The sequence below is a fragment of the Tenrec ecaudatus genome, chromosome 16 (assembly GCF_050624435.1).
Source record: "Tenrec ecaudatus isolate mTenEca1 chromosome 16, mTenEca1.hap1, whole genome shotgun sequence".
In the NCBI taxonomy this organism is placed as follows: domain Eukaryota; kingdom Metazoa; phylum Chordata; class Mammalia; order Afrosoricida; family Tenrecidae; genus Tenrec; species Tenrec ecaudatus.
This window is the reverse complement of record NC_134545.1, coordinates 87,753,266-87,769,598: the sequence shown is the minus strand read 5'-3', so window position 1 is coordinate 87,769,598 and position 16,333 is coordinate 87,753,266. Positions and strand designations below refer to the sequence as shown.

Genomic DNA, 16,333 nt, shown 5'->3' with positions numbered 1-16,333 from the left:
TCATGAATTCTAGATTTTGAAATCTCTTTTCCATTATAGAAACAGTATGTTTATTAATTTGTCCTAATACTAATATTGATCATCATATTTTCTTCTCCAATTTCTATTCCAAAGTGTTCAACCTCTGAGCTTTGCTTTAAATACCACTTCTATATTACTGTTTTTTAGTTTCAAAAAATTGGGGGAGCAGGGAGGGAGGGGAAAAATGAGCTGATGTCAGGGGCTTAGGTGGAGAGCAAATGTTTTGATAATTATGAGGACAGTAAATGTACAAATGTGCTTTACATAATTGATGTATGTATGGATTATGATAGGAGTTGTATGAGCCCCTAATAAAATGATTTTTGAAAAATTGGGGAGAATAATAGGAAAGGCATATAGAGGAAAGTAGGAAAAAGGAGATTGGGGAAAAAAACTAATTATACTGAGATATTAGGATAGTAAAACCATATTCAGAAGTGCCAATATTGTCTCATTTTTCTCCCTTTTACTTATATATTTCTCATTATTGGTTATTCATCTCTTTAAAACCATACAATCCTGCTATGATTACCTTGGTTTTCTTCATTTAAGGCTGAAGATGAAAGGTATTAAATTCCTTTCTTAAAAATTAAAAAATATATATTTTATTCAAGGAACTATTCAGGGACTGAGCTGAGCACTGAGCCCCTGAACTTCCCAACTCAGCCTCTCCTCTCAACCCCTTCATTATCTTTTAATTCCATTTCCACAGACTTTTTGAAGCCCCCTTGTGTGTGGTTGTACATGACTTATTTTTAAAATTGTTAGCCTCACAGGAAAGCTGTAACAATATAGGAAACTCTCATTTATCCTTTACTCAGATTCATCAATTTATGTTTTATCACTTGGTCGGCTGCTAACCCGAATGCCTGCAGTTCAAAACCACCAGCTGCCCCTCAGGAGGATGACAAAGATTTATGCTTTATTAAATACACTGTCACACAGGGGCAGTTCTCTCCTGTCCTGTGGGGTCATTATGAGTTAGAATCGATTCAGTGGCAGTGAGCTTGAGTTTTGATTCATCATTGCCACATTTTTGTGAGTCATTTGAGAGTAGGTTGTCTGTATCATGCCTGTTAACACCTGAGCCCCAATGTCCTCTGGGCTTGATTGCTGTCTTCACCTTCTCTGTTTTACTCAGGGACCTCTGAAATTCTTAAATGCTTTTGATGACTCAATAAAATGTGCTTTGAAATCTTTGTTGGGAACATAGAATGCATTATCAGCAATACTCTTAATATTTTATCACAATTAGATGAACATTTCCTACATTTAGATGTCTCTGCAATTGGGCTGCATCTAGCAGAATGCCAGTTAAAATTGAGTTTTGTTAGAGGGAATTTGCTTTTGTCTGTCACCTGGAGCAGCATCAACCATATTTGTAGTTTAAATTCTGACCACAAATCTACACGAGAGGGCTCCAAAAAGTTCATGGAAAAATCCTATTATCTTTCCATTTTTCCCACAAACTCTTAAAGCACTTCTGTGTGAATGACTTGCTCATATTCTCAGAAGGAGGGTCTCTCTCCCTCCTCACATTTGAAAATGTCAAGACTAAGTGTACACATTTCTTTGGGCTTTTTTTTTTTCTGTTAGAGATGGAGTTCTCCTTTATCTTTTTTTTAAAAAACATTTTATTAGGGGCTCATACAACTCTTATCACAATCCATACATATATCAATTGCGTAAAGCTCATCTGTACATTCTTTGCCCTCAATCGTTTTCAAAGCATTTGCTCTCCGCTTAAGCCCTTCCCATCAGATCCTCTTTTTTTCCCCTCCCTCCCCGCTGCCCTCCTTTATCTTGATATTATGCTCATACGGCTTTGATAGCTTAGCTTTCTGTGAAACCCCAGATTCTATATTTGGACGCACACTCCCTTTCTTAGTGATGCACATTGTAGCTAAGTTTTGCAGTTATTGGTATCTAAAACAGATAATCATTGTTAATTTTGTTCTGTATGTGCCTTCATACTCCCTTTTCACTGGAACTTTTTCATATTGAGTATTTGAGAATATTCATGTTTCATATTAAAATGAGAATCTGTTTGGTGTTCAGACTTTCAAAACACAAGCTGTTGTTCTCTACACACAATCTGACAAATGAGATGAATCACTCTGAGTGTTCCACAGGGAAAATGTAAGACAAATTAGTAAGAAAGTTATTGGCTCGAATTTATGAAGACAATAACTGTTACAAATGGATTTTGCTTCTGTAGTTAAGGCCAAAATCTTTCTTGTCATGCCTCTATACATGGATGTTTTGCATGAAATTTCAGCTTTAAGATACAGTTTCACAAAGTAGAAGTTCATGTTTGTAACATTTTCGCTCACTATACCTTTTACTCAAGGTGGTCTTGGCTTTAAGTTTAAAAAAAGAAATAACATGGTGATATATGGGTGCAGTTTTTGCATGTATTAAAGTTTACTCTTTTAAAGCATATAGCTCAGTGGGCTTTAATATATTTGCAGATGTATGTGCAACTAACCACTGATCTTTCAGAATATGTTGATTATTTCAGAAAGAAATTTTGTTGTCATTCATGGTAACTCTCCATTTTTACCTTATTCTGGTTTTTGGTCAGGACTTCAGACTGGTTCTGCCCCGTTCAATCGTGGCCAAATTTGTGGGGTGGGAAATACAGAATGAAAACCAGAACAGAAAAAGTACGGGTTGATGACCTGCCGGAAACATTTCCCACCCTCGAAAACAAGGCCACCGCGTGTATGTGCTGCGTAGCAATCGAAACAGAGCTGAGCCAGCAGAGTTGGAAACGCGTGCCCGGCTCAGAGATAATGGCACTGCTGCATCTCTTTCCATGTGTGTTCTCCACGTTCCTAGGAGTAACCCAGTCTCTTGCATCAGACTCCTGAAAGGGCGCAGTATGCCTCATGGAGGTCTTCAATTCCAGAGCTCCAGCCAGTGATTATTCCAGCACACCTACATTTTGCCAGTTCAAATCTGTTCCAGTTTCTTTGTATTGCCTAGGACTGAATCGGTTTGAAGTTCTGCTTCTGGCAGCCATTAATGCTATTAAGTTATTAGTTTAATGTGTTCAATTACATATTGCTAGTTATAGGCCCTCAGCTAGGTAACTGCCAGGTTTGTGGTTGAAGCTCACCAACAACTTTGTGAGAGAAGGAAGAAGAGTCTGTCTGCTCCAGTGAACATGTCTGAAACCCAAGGGAGCAGTGCGACTCTGCCCAAAGGATGGCTAGGTGACAGAAGCAACTTGACAGCAGTGAGTGAGGATAGGTGTTGAGAAAGCTATAACTTTATCCTCAAACGTTATAATCCTGGAAAGAGAAGAAAACCACCCACATAGCATATGTATGTGACAAAATATGGTGTCAAAAGAAATGATTATGAATACCCAAACTTTATTTTGGATTATAACTTTAGAACATTTTAAATTATTAATAAAATTCCCCTTATTCTATGAAGATGTAATCTGAGACCCACAGGCATTACACTCTCATAGGGTCTGTAGAGTAGTCAGAAGTTTCTTGAAGAAAACCTCAGGGCAAGTTTAGGAAATAACCAGGTATGTAATTTAATTAATTGATTGATTATATTAATTTTGCTATTGAGAATATACACCAATTCAGCAGTTAGACATTTACTATATAGTGACAATTGATTAGTCTTTGAATTGTGCAGCCATCGTAACCCTCCTTTCTGACTTCCTCTCTCATTAATATACAGTCACCCACCCCCTATGGCTCCTATTTAATCTTTTGAGTTGCTGTTAGCAGTTGAATCCTATATAAGACCAAAGTCACTGCCATCAAGTGGCTGCCAGTGAGACGAGTGTAAGTCCTTAAGGGAACAGACAGTCTCGTCTTTCCTAGGAAGGGCAGCTGGTGGGTTCTAATTGTTGACCCGAGTCTAGCAGTCCAGCCTCTAGTCCATTGTGCACCAAAGACAGAATCCCACATAGATCTTAAAAGAGCATAGTGCTCAAGGCAGCCATTTTTTAACAAGTTAAGCAAAACTGTTGTTGGTTTTAAGAAGACTTCAGGGGATATTTTTGGTTCAAGACTTAAGGATTATCTCAGGACAGTTAAGGAGCATAAGAAAAAACTGATTTTGACAATATGGTGAAAAGTTTTGAACTAAGAATTTTAAATTTATTCCTTTGGATGAGTCAGGATGGGAACTGAACCTTAGAACCAAACAATAAACCAAACCTGCTGCTATTAAGTCACTTCTGACTCATAGCCACCCTATAGGACAGAGCAGGGTCTCCAAAGCTTTCGATCTTTATGGGAACAGAAAGTCATCTTTTCATGTGGACTAGCTGGTGGCTTTGAACTGCTGGTGTGTGGTTAGCAGCCCAGCTCACAATCCACACTACTCTACCAGATCTCCTTGACTTTAGAACAGTTCGTTCCAAAATATCTTATGATGATCCAGATTTTTAAGTGTTCAATGTGTTTTAAATAGATGCTTCTATCAAATATAAAAATTAATTATTTGAAAATGAGGCATATAAGATAATAAGCCTTATATGTAATTATTATTGCATTCAACAAATACTTTCTCTGTAGAATTGCAAGGAAAGTTTCCAAACATAGTTTCTGTATATATGAGGGGGGTTATAAAAGTTTGTGGATAACTGGAAACACAGGGAATCCAGGACAGATAAACCCCTCAGGACCAGTGCTGAGAGTAATGATACCAGGAGGGGAAGAAGGTTGGGGGGTGGGAGAGGGGGAACCAATCACAATGATCTACATATAACCCCCTCCCAGGGGGAGTGACAACAGAAAAGTGGGTGAAGGGAAACATTGATCAGTGTAAGACATTAAAAAAAATAAATTATCAAGAGTTCATGAGGGAGGGGGAGGGAGGCGAAAAAAAATGAGAAGCTGACGCCAAGGGCTAAAGTAGAAAGAAAATGTTTTCAAAATGATGATGGCAACAAATGAATAAATGTACTTGACACAATGGATGGATTGATGGATTGTGATAAGAGATGTATGAACCCCCAATAAAATGATTTTTTTTAAAGTTTGTGGGTCTTGAGGCTGCCACTGAAGCTGAACCTGTCATTCTCCTTTGTATCACTATTACTGTCAATAAAGACTGTGACATTAAAAACTGAATGCCCCTGACTTGGGAGCAATTTGTCCTGTCTGTGGGTGACGAGTGCTGGAAAGTTACTGAGGACCTGGATAGGCTGCTAGTATGAGCTGAGAGGAAGATCTGCATTCCATCCTGACATAATGGAAATTTAAATGACAGCACAAGGGATGGTTGAGTGTGGGTTTGAGGGAGAGGAACGAGTAAAAATGATAGCCTAGATGTTGAGCTGGAGTGGGAAAATGGGAGTACCAGTAGCAGAAATAGGAGATAGAAAGGTGCTGAATTAGGTTCAAAATATTTTTCTATTAAGTAGACACACATTTACAGCCACATACATCCACTCACCTACTCATTCTCTCTCTCTCTGCTCATTATCTTAATTACTTCCTCAAAAAAGTACCAGATGCTTTTTTTCTTGGATTGTAGCAAAATTTGTATAATTATGCAGATCTAGAACCAAAACGAGCCCTGGAGGAATAGTGGTTATTTATTTGGCTGTTAACTGCAAGGTCAGTTAACAAGTTTGAAATCACTAGCTGTTCCACCTGAGAAAAATAGGACTTTCTACTCCCATAAAGAGTTAATCTCTTGGAAACTCACAGGGGGAGTTCTACAGGGTCACTATGGGTCGGCATCAACTGAATGGCAGTGTTTGTTTATTTGTTAGCATGGCCAAAAACAAATGTCCAAGATGATTTTATGCTTATGTCCTTAGTCTCATTTGTTGTCGCAGTTACTGTTGTTAGGCATTTGGCCAGGAAATTGTGACTCCTAGGCAAGGGGAGGAGTTAGGGATAGAGTGAACCTTTGCCAAAGAAATTCTATTCCAAATGGATTTATATGGAGCAACAGTGAGATCCAGTGACAAGTTAAATTCGCCACTGAGGTGTTTTCTCCAACACTGTCTTAGAAGATAACCGCTATTGAGGGAGCTGGCTCAAGCTAAGTAGATTTTTTTTTTTTTTGAAGCTCGGTCTAAATCAAAAGAGAAAGAAAAACTATACTAGGGACTTTGAGAAGAATTTCGTTATGTGACTTCAGAAACTCAGTGACACAGATAGTTTTACGCTTTGTAAAACAGCAACCAGTGACAGATGAGGTAATGCTGCTTTGAGTTAAATTTTCCAAATCATTAAGAGTTTGCTACTTGAAGATTTTCAGATGTACTTAGATTGCATGCTCATGTCTCTTTAAGTGTGAAAATATTGGATCCCTAATCTTAAAGCACATTTTATTAGTGGTCTTTTTCTTATGGTCGATGCTACCTATATCTATATGGATAGAACGTTTTTTGGATTTCGTGCCTACTACAGCAGAATATGAGCTTAGAAGTTACCGTGTCTCCTTGTTGAAGTCTGTGCCTGGTTTTACCTTATTCTTATGTCTGTCTCCTCAAATTTTTTCCTCTTTTTTTACTGTTCAAGTCTGTATCTTATAAATGACTTAGTGTGTAGAAATTTTTGGCTGGTCAATAGTGTAAGGTTGGATGCTTAGTTAAGTCATGCTTTTCGAGGGCAGCGATTTTGTGCTGCTTTTCAGATCAAACTGTGGCAGGTTAATTTCACAAGTAGTGAAGTTCTTCTGGGTCAGGTGTAGTATGTTCCCCTGGTTAATGATTTAGAAAAGTGACCTAAATAACCGGACACTGGTAAAAGTACAATCAAGCTCATGGGACCAGTAGAAATATTTTATTTCCTAAAGTAGGTATATTAGCTTTTTAAATTCCTTTTCCTGTGAATACTTGTATGTAGCACCTTTGGTTTTTACCTCATGAAGAACAATAGTTAGCCTGAAGCCAAGAAATTAGTTTCTCCTTAAGAAGGTATCCAGGAGAGTGGTCTTTCTTGTTCAACTCTGCCTTTTGCCTGAGGCCGTGCATACGTTCAGCCTTTGGCCGGTTGACTGCCTTTGTAAATTTCAGTGGCTATAGTTCTGGCTCACTGCAGCTTCTCTATAATGCAGCTGTTCTGTTTTGTCAGTATAGCTTTCCTCCACTTCAAATATTTGAACACTGAGTTCACTTGAATTCTCTTGATGCTATTCCCCCCCCCATCCCCCATGTTTTGTAGCAAAAGCTCTGGAAAGAAAAGGAGAAATGAGTATATATGAAGTGTGTTTCCTGAATATCATAATAGGAATGAATTAGAGGAAAAGACAGAAGTAGCAGCTTTTGTAAATTCAGGAATTACTTCTATAAGTGAGGTTACTTGCTTGAATAAAAATGAAGCGATATGCGCCGGGCCCCTCTATTTGATGGAAGATTTTCATAGGAAACCTCATTATTTCCTAATTTGAGGTCCTTAATAAGCTCTGGTGGTGTAGTGGGTTCACACATTGGGCTGCTTAAGGTAAGATCAGCAGTTCAAATCCATCAGCCAGTCACTGGGAAAAAGATGAGACTGTTTCCACTATAAAGATTTACAGCCTCTTAAAAAAAAAGATTTACAGCCTCCGAAGTCCTAAGGAGCAAGTTTACTCTGTCCTGTAGGGTGTTGAGAGTCAGAAATGACTCGATCGAGAAGAGTGGGAAGCCAGTCTAATAAACCCATTTTGGATACAAGAAAAAAAAAGAAATGACTCGATGACAGGTTTTTGTTTGTTTTTAGTTTATAAAGTCTTTCCTAACTTGAACATAAGATGGTGCAGGATCAGGCAGTATTTTGCTCTGTTGTACGTAGGGTCACTATGTGTCGGCATTGATTCATTGGCACTTAACATCAGTTTTCTTGGGAAGACAGCTGCTTTATAGTAGGTATGTAGTAGAGATATAGATTGAATACTTATAGTGACTAGTTAAAGAGGATATAACTTGAATGGTTATCAGTGATCATTTTTATAGAAACAGAAGAACTTCATATTGCTGAAACATGTCATTCTCAGAGTTTATATGGTTAATAAAGGTGTACTGTTATCTTTATATCCTTGAAGAATATGATTTGATAAACTTGTATCACCATACAAGCTCAGTGTCTCTTCTGGCCAAGGAAGAAACTGCTAACTCCCTACTTTACTGGATCTACTGATAGTTTCATCCCACCAACAATTTGTACCTTTTCCTGTGATTTCAGTTGTGCCTGAAACCAGTTCCCATCTTTCTGCTATCAGAATCAAAGCTGTTATTATGATTCTTGGGTTCTACATAGCTGTCTCTTGGATTACATTACAAGGAAGAAAATTTTTCCCTGATCCATTTCTGCTTGTATACCCATGGAATTTTTGGATATGTCACTGTTAAGTTTTCATCAGGGATTTGATTCAGTTGTGCCCCACCTCCCACTAGTCTGAATTTAATTTTAAAGTTAGAACTGTGCATTCATAGTTTTCATCTTTAAAAAAAATCATTTTATTGGGGGCTTTTACAATTCTTATCACACCCCATACATCCATCCATTTTGTCAAGCACATTTGTACATTTGTTGCCATCATCGTTTTCAAAACATTTGCTTTCTACTTGAGCCCTTGGTGTCAGCTCCTTATTTTTTCTCCTCCCTCCCTACTCCCCCTCCCTTCATGAACCCTTGATAATTTATAAATTATTATTATTGTGTTCTATCTTACACTGTCCCACATCTCTTTTCACTCACTTTTCTGCTGTCTATCCCCCAGGGAGGAGGTTATATGTAGATCCTTGTAATCGGTTCCCCCTTTCTACTCCACCCTCCTGGCACTGGTCCTGAAGGCTCATCCTTTTTTTTTTAAAGCTTCTTCTTTTTTAAATTAATAAGTAATTTCATTGGGTGCTCTTAGATATATAAGTCCATATATCCGTTATATTAAGTGATATGTACAAATACTGCCATCAACAATTTCAAAGTATTATCTTTCTTGAGCCTCTTGATATCAGCTCCTCATTTTTTCCCTCCCCTCCATCCTTCCTCTCTCCTTAATTCTTGATAATTTATAATTTTTTTTCATGTCTTACACTGACATTGGTAAGACATTGGTCAGTGCAAGACATATCTTTCAACTTTATGGTTCTTTCAAAAGGATTTCTGTATGTGAAGAAAGAGGCAATAATAGAATAGATTTACTTATCAGTAAAAACTGGGTGAAGTTTGAAGTGGTAGAAGGCTCATGGTGTTATGTTGGACTTTGAGATGTTTACAAGAGTAATGTTGAAATGGATACTATTTATTCCCTAGTGTCTTGTATTGTTCATTTGTCCACTGTTTTCTTTCCATCTCATCCCATGTGAATTCAACAGAAAATAAATATAATTTTCCAAAAGACCAGATGTTCTTATGGAAAGAAGGTGTAAGTATTTTATATAATCCCTCTCAGAAGCTCAGTGTCTTTTTAGCTAATAGTTTTGTTGTATGTAGGATTACTATGGATTAGAACCATACCTAGTAACAACAACAATGTAATGTGCGTGGCAATTATGTCAGTGAAATAGGTGATGATTTTCAAATGTTTCAGAGAAATGGAGATAACAGCTTTGAAATCAAGGGCCTATTGGTTTGAAGCCCTTGGCCAAAGTATTTTTAAGCAAATATTTGAAAATTTGTCTTCATTTAAGGTTGGTGCATATAAAGTCATCAATGGTGTTTCCAAATTATTGAGTATCAGTAAAGGAGTGCAATGTTTATCTCTGCATATGCTTATTTACAAGTTACCTGTAATACGTTATATTTAATGTAAAATACACACTTGTATTGTTAGTTGTCATTGAGTTGACTCTGACTTGTGGCAACCTAATGAGGTACAGGATGAAATTCTGCCTTATCCTATGCCATTTGCATCTTTCAGTGCCTTCCAATCTGATGGTCTCATCTTTCAATACTTTAATTGGCTGGTTTTCAGAAGAAGGCCAGGCCTTTGCTCCTGGTCTGGAAGTTCTGCTGAAATCTGCCCAGCATGGGTGACCCTGTTTGTATTTTAAGAATTAATGCTATATCTTCCAGCATCAGAGCAATATATCATGATGAAAAACTGACAGGTGGTGGATACTCAGATTAAACTTTTCAAAATGATTAAATGTCCTCGAAATCCCAGTGGAATCTGCTACATCCCTCGGTGCAGTTGCTCTTCTTTCGACCTAGATGATTTATTCTTAAGTTTCTTAGATGATTTTGATTTTGATACACATAATAGTAACTTAATACAGGCAAAGAAAGGTTTGATAATAAAAAGATAAGATCCCTTTGTGTTTAGGACACCAAGCTCTGGATCAGGTAGAGAGTGTATCCTTATTTTCAAGAATGATTAAAACTTAACTTTCCGAAGCCATTTTAGTGATAATCTACCATACTGAGATGTCAAAACAACATATTGCATTGGGCAAATGAGCTGCAAAAGATATCTTTAAAGTAATGAAGAGCAAAGATAATCACTGTTAGGACTAAGTCTCCCCTGACCAAGCAATGGTCATAAAGTGACCCTGTCACTTTCCATCTCCAGGAGAGCTGGACAGTGAGTTAGGAAGACCAGGGCAGAATGGGTTCATTTGAATGATGTTGTTGGAGAAGAATATTGACTGTATCATGGACTACCAGACAAACAATCATACCTGTTTGGGAAGAAATATAGCTGGGATTCCCCTTAGAAGCAAAGTTGGCAAGGCTTTACCTCATGTATTTTAGACATATTTTTAGGAAGAGCCAGCCCTTGGAGAGGGACATCAGGCGTGGTAGTGGAGAGGTTCTGTGAAAAAAGGGAAGACTCAGATCGACCTAGTGGCTGAAGTGATGGGCTCACTGATAGTGAAGCTGGTACAGGGCTGGCGGTGGCTCCTTCTGCTGTGCCGCATTGGGTCAGAAACGACTCAGACAGTGCCCAACAACGGCACATGCTTTGTTTTCCCAATGTCTGTTGGTTTCCTTTTGACATTTGAATTTGATATTTCATTTCCTCCTCAAAATCTGATTACTTGTTCTGCCTTGAAGTGTAAAGTTCAAAGTTCCAGCTGTAGCATACAAAATCTTGATTTTTTTTAAGCTACATAACTCTTATCTCTCTCCTCCCCTTTTCCTAAGAGCCTCCTGCAGAAACAGAAAAAGAAAAACTTTAATTTGCTTATAAGCCCTCCTTCCAAGGATAGATAAGAAGTTTGAAATTAAGTTCCCTGAGGGCAGCCGTTCTTTGCTCATTGCCACTCCTCAGTATCTGACTAGTAGTCGTTCCTCAATAAATATTTGCTGCATGATTATGCTTTTGTCTTTTGTGTCTGGCACAAGATAGGCTTTTCAATAAACTTTTGTTTATTAAATGAAGTATAGCTGGAGAGTAGATAGATAAGAAATATCCCATAAGTAAACTCACTTCATGGGGTCAGACTTTGAAAAGAGGAGTATGTTTCTTGAGTCTTAATTACATGGCACGGCTAATGCCAGCACAAGGGAAATAAAGTCACATGTTTTTACATAATATTTCAGTTCACTTATGATTTACATAGGAATTGGGTAGTGTTTATTATGAACCTTAATAATGGTACTTCAATGTCAAGGAAAACAGACAAAACAACTTCCTTATAGTTTAGTTTTTGTTTGTTTCATGTTAATCAACATGTATACTTTACTCCTTTCTACAGGGTGTTTGTGAACCGAAGCTTAGCCATGGAAAAAATAAAGTGTTTTGGCTTTGATATGGATTACACACTTGCGGGTGAGTGACATTTCTTCATTGTTTCAGAACGGTTCTTTCAATATAGTACAGTGGATCCACAACAAGTACTTTTTGGTTTAATCATATTCACTGCAGAAGCTCTTACTATCAAGCTATTTCCATTGAAGATTGTAAACATTTAAATCACCAAATATCCTTGAAATTTAGCTCACAAGTTTAAATGGATAGGAAGAACGGGTGCTAAACTATTTAATTTTTGAGACTCTGATAAGAATTATATATATATATTCAACATTAATGTTTGTATTTATTTGGTCATGTTTGGCTTTTATGCTATTAAGCTATTCTTCTGGGAATGACTTTTTATATCTCACTGTCACAAAGTACAGCTTTCTCAGTTAAAAAGATTTTAATCTCTTCTTAACATAAATAGAAAATGTATTTATTTTTCATTGACATTGCATATATATCAGGTGAAAATCTATTAAAACTAGAAACATTAACTTTGTTCGTTATCAGCTGAGCAAAGCCCTTAACTACTAGAGCTTGTGCTGTTTTTCTTGTCAGAGGGATATATTTAGAAGAATCGAAGTATTAGATGTGCGCCTCAGAATTTATGGTTTTAATGAAAACACTGTCATCTGGGGAAATGTCATTCGACTTAAAGAGTTGGGATAAAGGCTTGCATGTTGTTTTTGTGTTGTTTGCGTGGCATATGCATGACTACTGACACTTAGAAAACGATCTCACAGTTTTTGTCCCTAAAACCTGTATGAATTGATTTATCGTCAGGAGCAGTTTATATAGATAGCCACATTAGAAAACGGATTTCCATCTCAAATTTGACAAATCTCAATTTGATGTGCAACTTGGTCTACAAGTAGAAAAGAGTAAGTGTTCAGAAACGAACAAATCCAAGTGTTTGTTGGAACTTCCCACACAGATGTGAAGTATGGTTCTTACCCTCCAAAATATATTTAAAATAACATAAGGTGACCCTTGACTTAAGTTCTCTTTATTTTTTCTATATTTATTGTTAATTCATTTTTATTTATTGACTAGTAGTTGTTTTTGCAACATTTAACTCTTCACATTTTCCAAATTACACATAGACACTTAAGGGAGCCCTTGTTGGAAAGCTGGCTGAAGTACGATATTTTCTAATGTAGGTCTTGCTGTCTAAATGGGGAGAAAATCTTTAAATCTCTTGCTCTGGAATTTTAGCTGTCCAGGGAAAGAAATGGAAGATGATTCTGGAAATAAATTTAACAAGTTTTATTATCTCACTGTATTGAAATAGTTCAGTAGTATTTATTTGACACCGTGTAATGTACCTGGTGCTTTTTGTTATAGACCATTAAGACAACCATTCCCACAGAGGAAAACAAAAAACATGGAAATCTTAGTTTCTAAAGACATTTTCTTTGCTTTTTAAAAGTTTTTATTGTTTTTACTTCGCAATTTAATGATTACGTTTAGTCTGAACACTTACATACTTAATTTATATTTTAGGGTAACAGAAATTACTAATTTTATTAAGTGCTTATTTTGTGGTAGGCCCTGTTGAGTGCTTTATATAATCTCGTTTGGTTTGTGGATTATCTCATTTTTTTTAATGATCTCATTCACATCTCCATTTTACAAATACCTCAGGACACTGCGATAATGAGCACATTTAGCTAGCTGTAGCTGAACGTAGGCATATATGTTGTTGCTAGTTGCCGATGACTTGTCTGTGGCTCATGACAAGCTTATGTACAGCAAAAGAAGTGTTGTCCAGTGCTGTGTCTTCCTCAGCATTGTCAGTGTTGTAGTTGTTTGTTGCAGCTGCATTGCCAGCCCATCTCACTGAAGGTCACCAGCTCTTTACTGTACCAAACACTAGCAGTTGACCCCTCCTGATGACATGTCTAAAGCAAGCCAGTCAGACAATGTTTTGCTGTGATCCATAATATTTTTGTTGGCTAAGTGTTGGGAGGAGTTAATTAGGCCTTTTTCTCTAGGATGTCTTAGTTTGGAAGCTCTGTTGAAACTTGGTATTTGAAATAACCAATGGCATAGCTTCCAGTATCATAGCAACATGCCAGCCATCACAATATGACAAACTGACAGATGGTAGATATATACACATAATGATAATGTATATGTATTATATATATACATAATGAATAACCATAACTTATAATGAGGCCTAGAGGGAGAAAGACTGGACTTTCTACTCCTGTAAATAGTTACAGACTCAGAAACCGAGTTGACTCAATGATGAATGAGACAGAGTATAATGAGGCCAATTTCAAATTCCAGCCCTGTCCTCTTTTCAACAAACATACAGGGTCTTAAGAACTCAAAAGGTCAAAGCCTTTTAAAATAGTCTCGTTGAGTGGTTATTTATATATATTGTTCAAGCAGGCTTTACTTTACAGACCACGTATAAAAACAAATTTGTTGAGCCTATATTCACAACCTGGTTTCCAGAATGGTATTTACTAAGTTTAGCTCTAAAAAACTTGGCTATTTACAAAAGCAACCACCAAGCAAACTGTACCTTTGAAGTGCTGAACATTGTTACTGGAAAGGAGTAAGAGTTGCCCATCCATCCTCACTCTCTCAGGGTGGCCCCCGTGTGTCAGAGGAGGACTGTGCTTGCCATGGCTGCTGTTTTGCAAGTAAGTCTTAGGTGCTTCAGGGTGGACCAAACCTCCAAGCTTTCTCTGAGCATTGGAGTGGTTAGTAAGTATTTTCTGTGGTCATCATTGGTACCATGCAAGAACTTCTCACTAGAAATATGTCATAAAATGAGACAAGAATAAAAGAAGCCAGGCTTTTTATGTTTTTCTTTAAAGAAAAAAGAAAACGGTATCTGGAATAAATGTAATAGCTTTACAGAGTATTTACTCAGAAAGGGACGGCATTCTGTCTGAAGCCCTCTCTGGGACATTTTCTTCTCTGTCCACTTTGAAAATCTTGTACATATTGTCTCAGAGAAAGTTATATGCTGAAATGAAGGTGGTAGCATCCATTCACTCACGTTCTCCCCATTCACTTGAGTTCCTCCAGAGCAAAGGTTTTCTCCCTTCACATGTGAATCCTGGCATAGAGCCTGGTATACTGTCGATGCCCAGCCAATATTTATTGAATGAAATGTGGATGCATAAGTTTTACTACATTAGTTTAAAAGTCCATCATGGTTCTTTAGTTCATCCAGTATAGACTATACACTATTTATTCAAGTGAAATGCTTCAAAGTATGAATTTACTTAAAAAATTTTAAGAAACGTTTGAATAAGTTCTATAACAATAAAACACATATTGTACAGACTGAGCTTTACAAAAATATTTTCAGCTGTGTGACCATCATCACCATAATCAAGATACAGAATGCTTTTCCCCAATCACCCACATTTTAATACACTCTTAAAATCAATTCCATCCCAGCATTCAATCCAGAATGTTACATTGTGTCTAGTTATCCTGTTGCACTGACTAGTGTTACATTGTATCTAGTTATCCTGTTGTTGCGCTGACTAGCACCGTTGTACACTGTTGGTTGGGGGAATTCAGGATAGACCTCCTTGCCTTGTTCTTGATCTTGGGTAAAGAAACTATTTAGTCTTTCATATAAAGTATGATGTTAAGTTGTACGCTTTTCATAGCTGCCGTTTACCAGGTTACAAGTTCCCCTCGATTAGTTTTCCAGCCTTTCATTTTTAATGTTACGTGGTGCTAAATATTAAATGTTTCTGCCTCTATTGAGATTATTTTTCTCTTTCGGCTTTTAAAATGTTGAATAATAGTGATTGATTTCTGAATAGTTAAACAATTTTGCCCTCCTATGATAAATCTGGCTGGCTTGTGTTTTAAATTATATATTGGATTCAATTTACTGATACTTAGTTCAAGATTTTTGTGTTAGGTGTATGGAGCATATAGGGCTATATTTATTTAATTTGAACAGTTTGATAGGTAATTTGCATATGCAGTTAAATGCTTTAAACATTAAAAAGGGTTGTGGAATTATCACAATCAGTATTTTCTCAATTTTTATATGCATTAATATTAGCTTCATATCCCCTAATCTTTTCTGCCATAACCCCAATTGACTATTAATCCACTTACTGATTTACAAACCCACCAACCATAACAAAATAAAACATAGGAAAACCTCAATTGTGAAAAAATAATGGAAAATAATAAAAACCAGAACACTGGTGGCATAGTGGTTATGCATTGGGCTACGATCTGAAAGGTCAGCTGTGTTAGTCTGGGTACATTGGAGAAACAAATTCACAGAAACTAAGAGTTTAATATAAAGGGTAAGTGCACATCAAGAAAACATCCACCCCCTCCACCCAAAAAAGAAAGAAAACATCCCAATCCAGTGCTGCCCAAGCCCCCAAGTCCAATATTAGTCCCTATGTCCAACACTAGTCCACAAAGTCCTCCTCCATCTCACAAAACACACGGAATGACACTGACTGCGGGAGGAAAGCGGAATCAGTGATTGTGTAGGCATCTCAACGCTGGCACGGGTCTCCACACTGCTGCTCCAGCACCCAGGGCTGCATCAGGGTAGGTCCATGTGACTTCTCGTCAGGGATGTCTTGCAGGAAGTGAGCCTGGCCAGCTGAAGCAGGCAACTGGCTAAGGCAGCTGCGCTCTG

At 37.3% G+C, this 16,333-nt stretch overlaps 1 protein-coding gene across 1 annotated transcript in view; it reads left to right on the top strand.

Annotated features, from left to right (window-relative positions):
- NT5C2 (5'-nucleotidase, cytosolic II) overlaps positions 1 to 16,333 on the top strand; it is a 106,698-nt gene that overhangs the window by 57,591 nt on the left and 32,774 nt on the right. Inside the window, exon 3 of the mRNA XM_075534987.1 lies at positions 11,639 to 11,712. Within this exon, the coding sequence (XP_075391102.1) occupies positions 11,639 to 11,712 (74 nt within the window). The remainder of the gene's footprint in view (positions 1 to 11,638; positions 11,713 to 16,333) is intronic.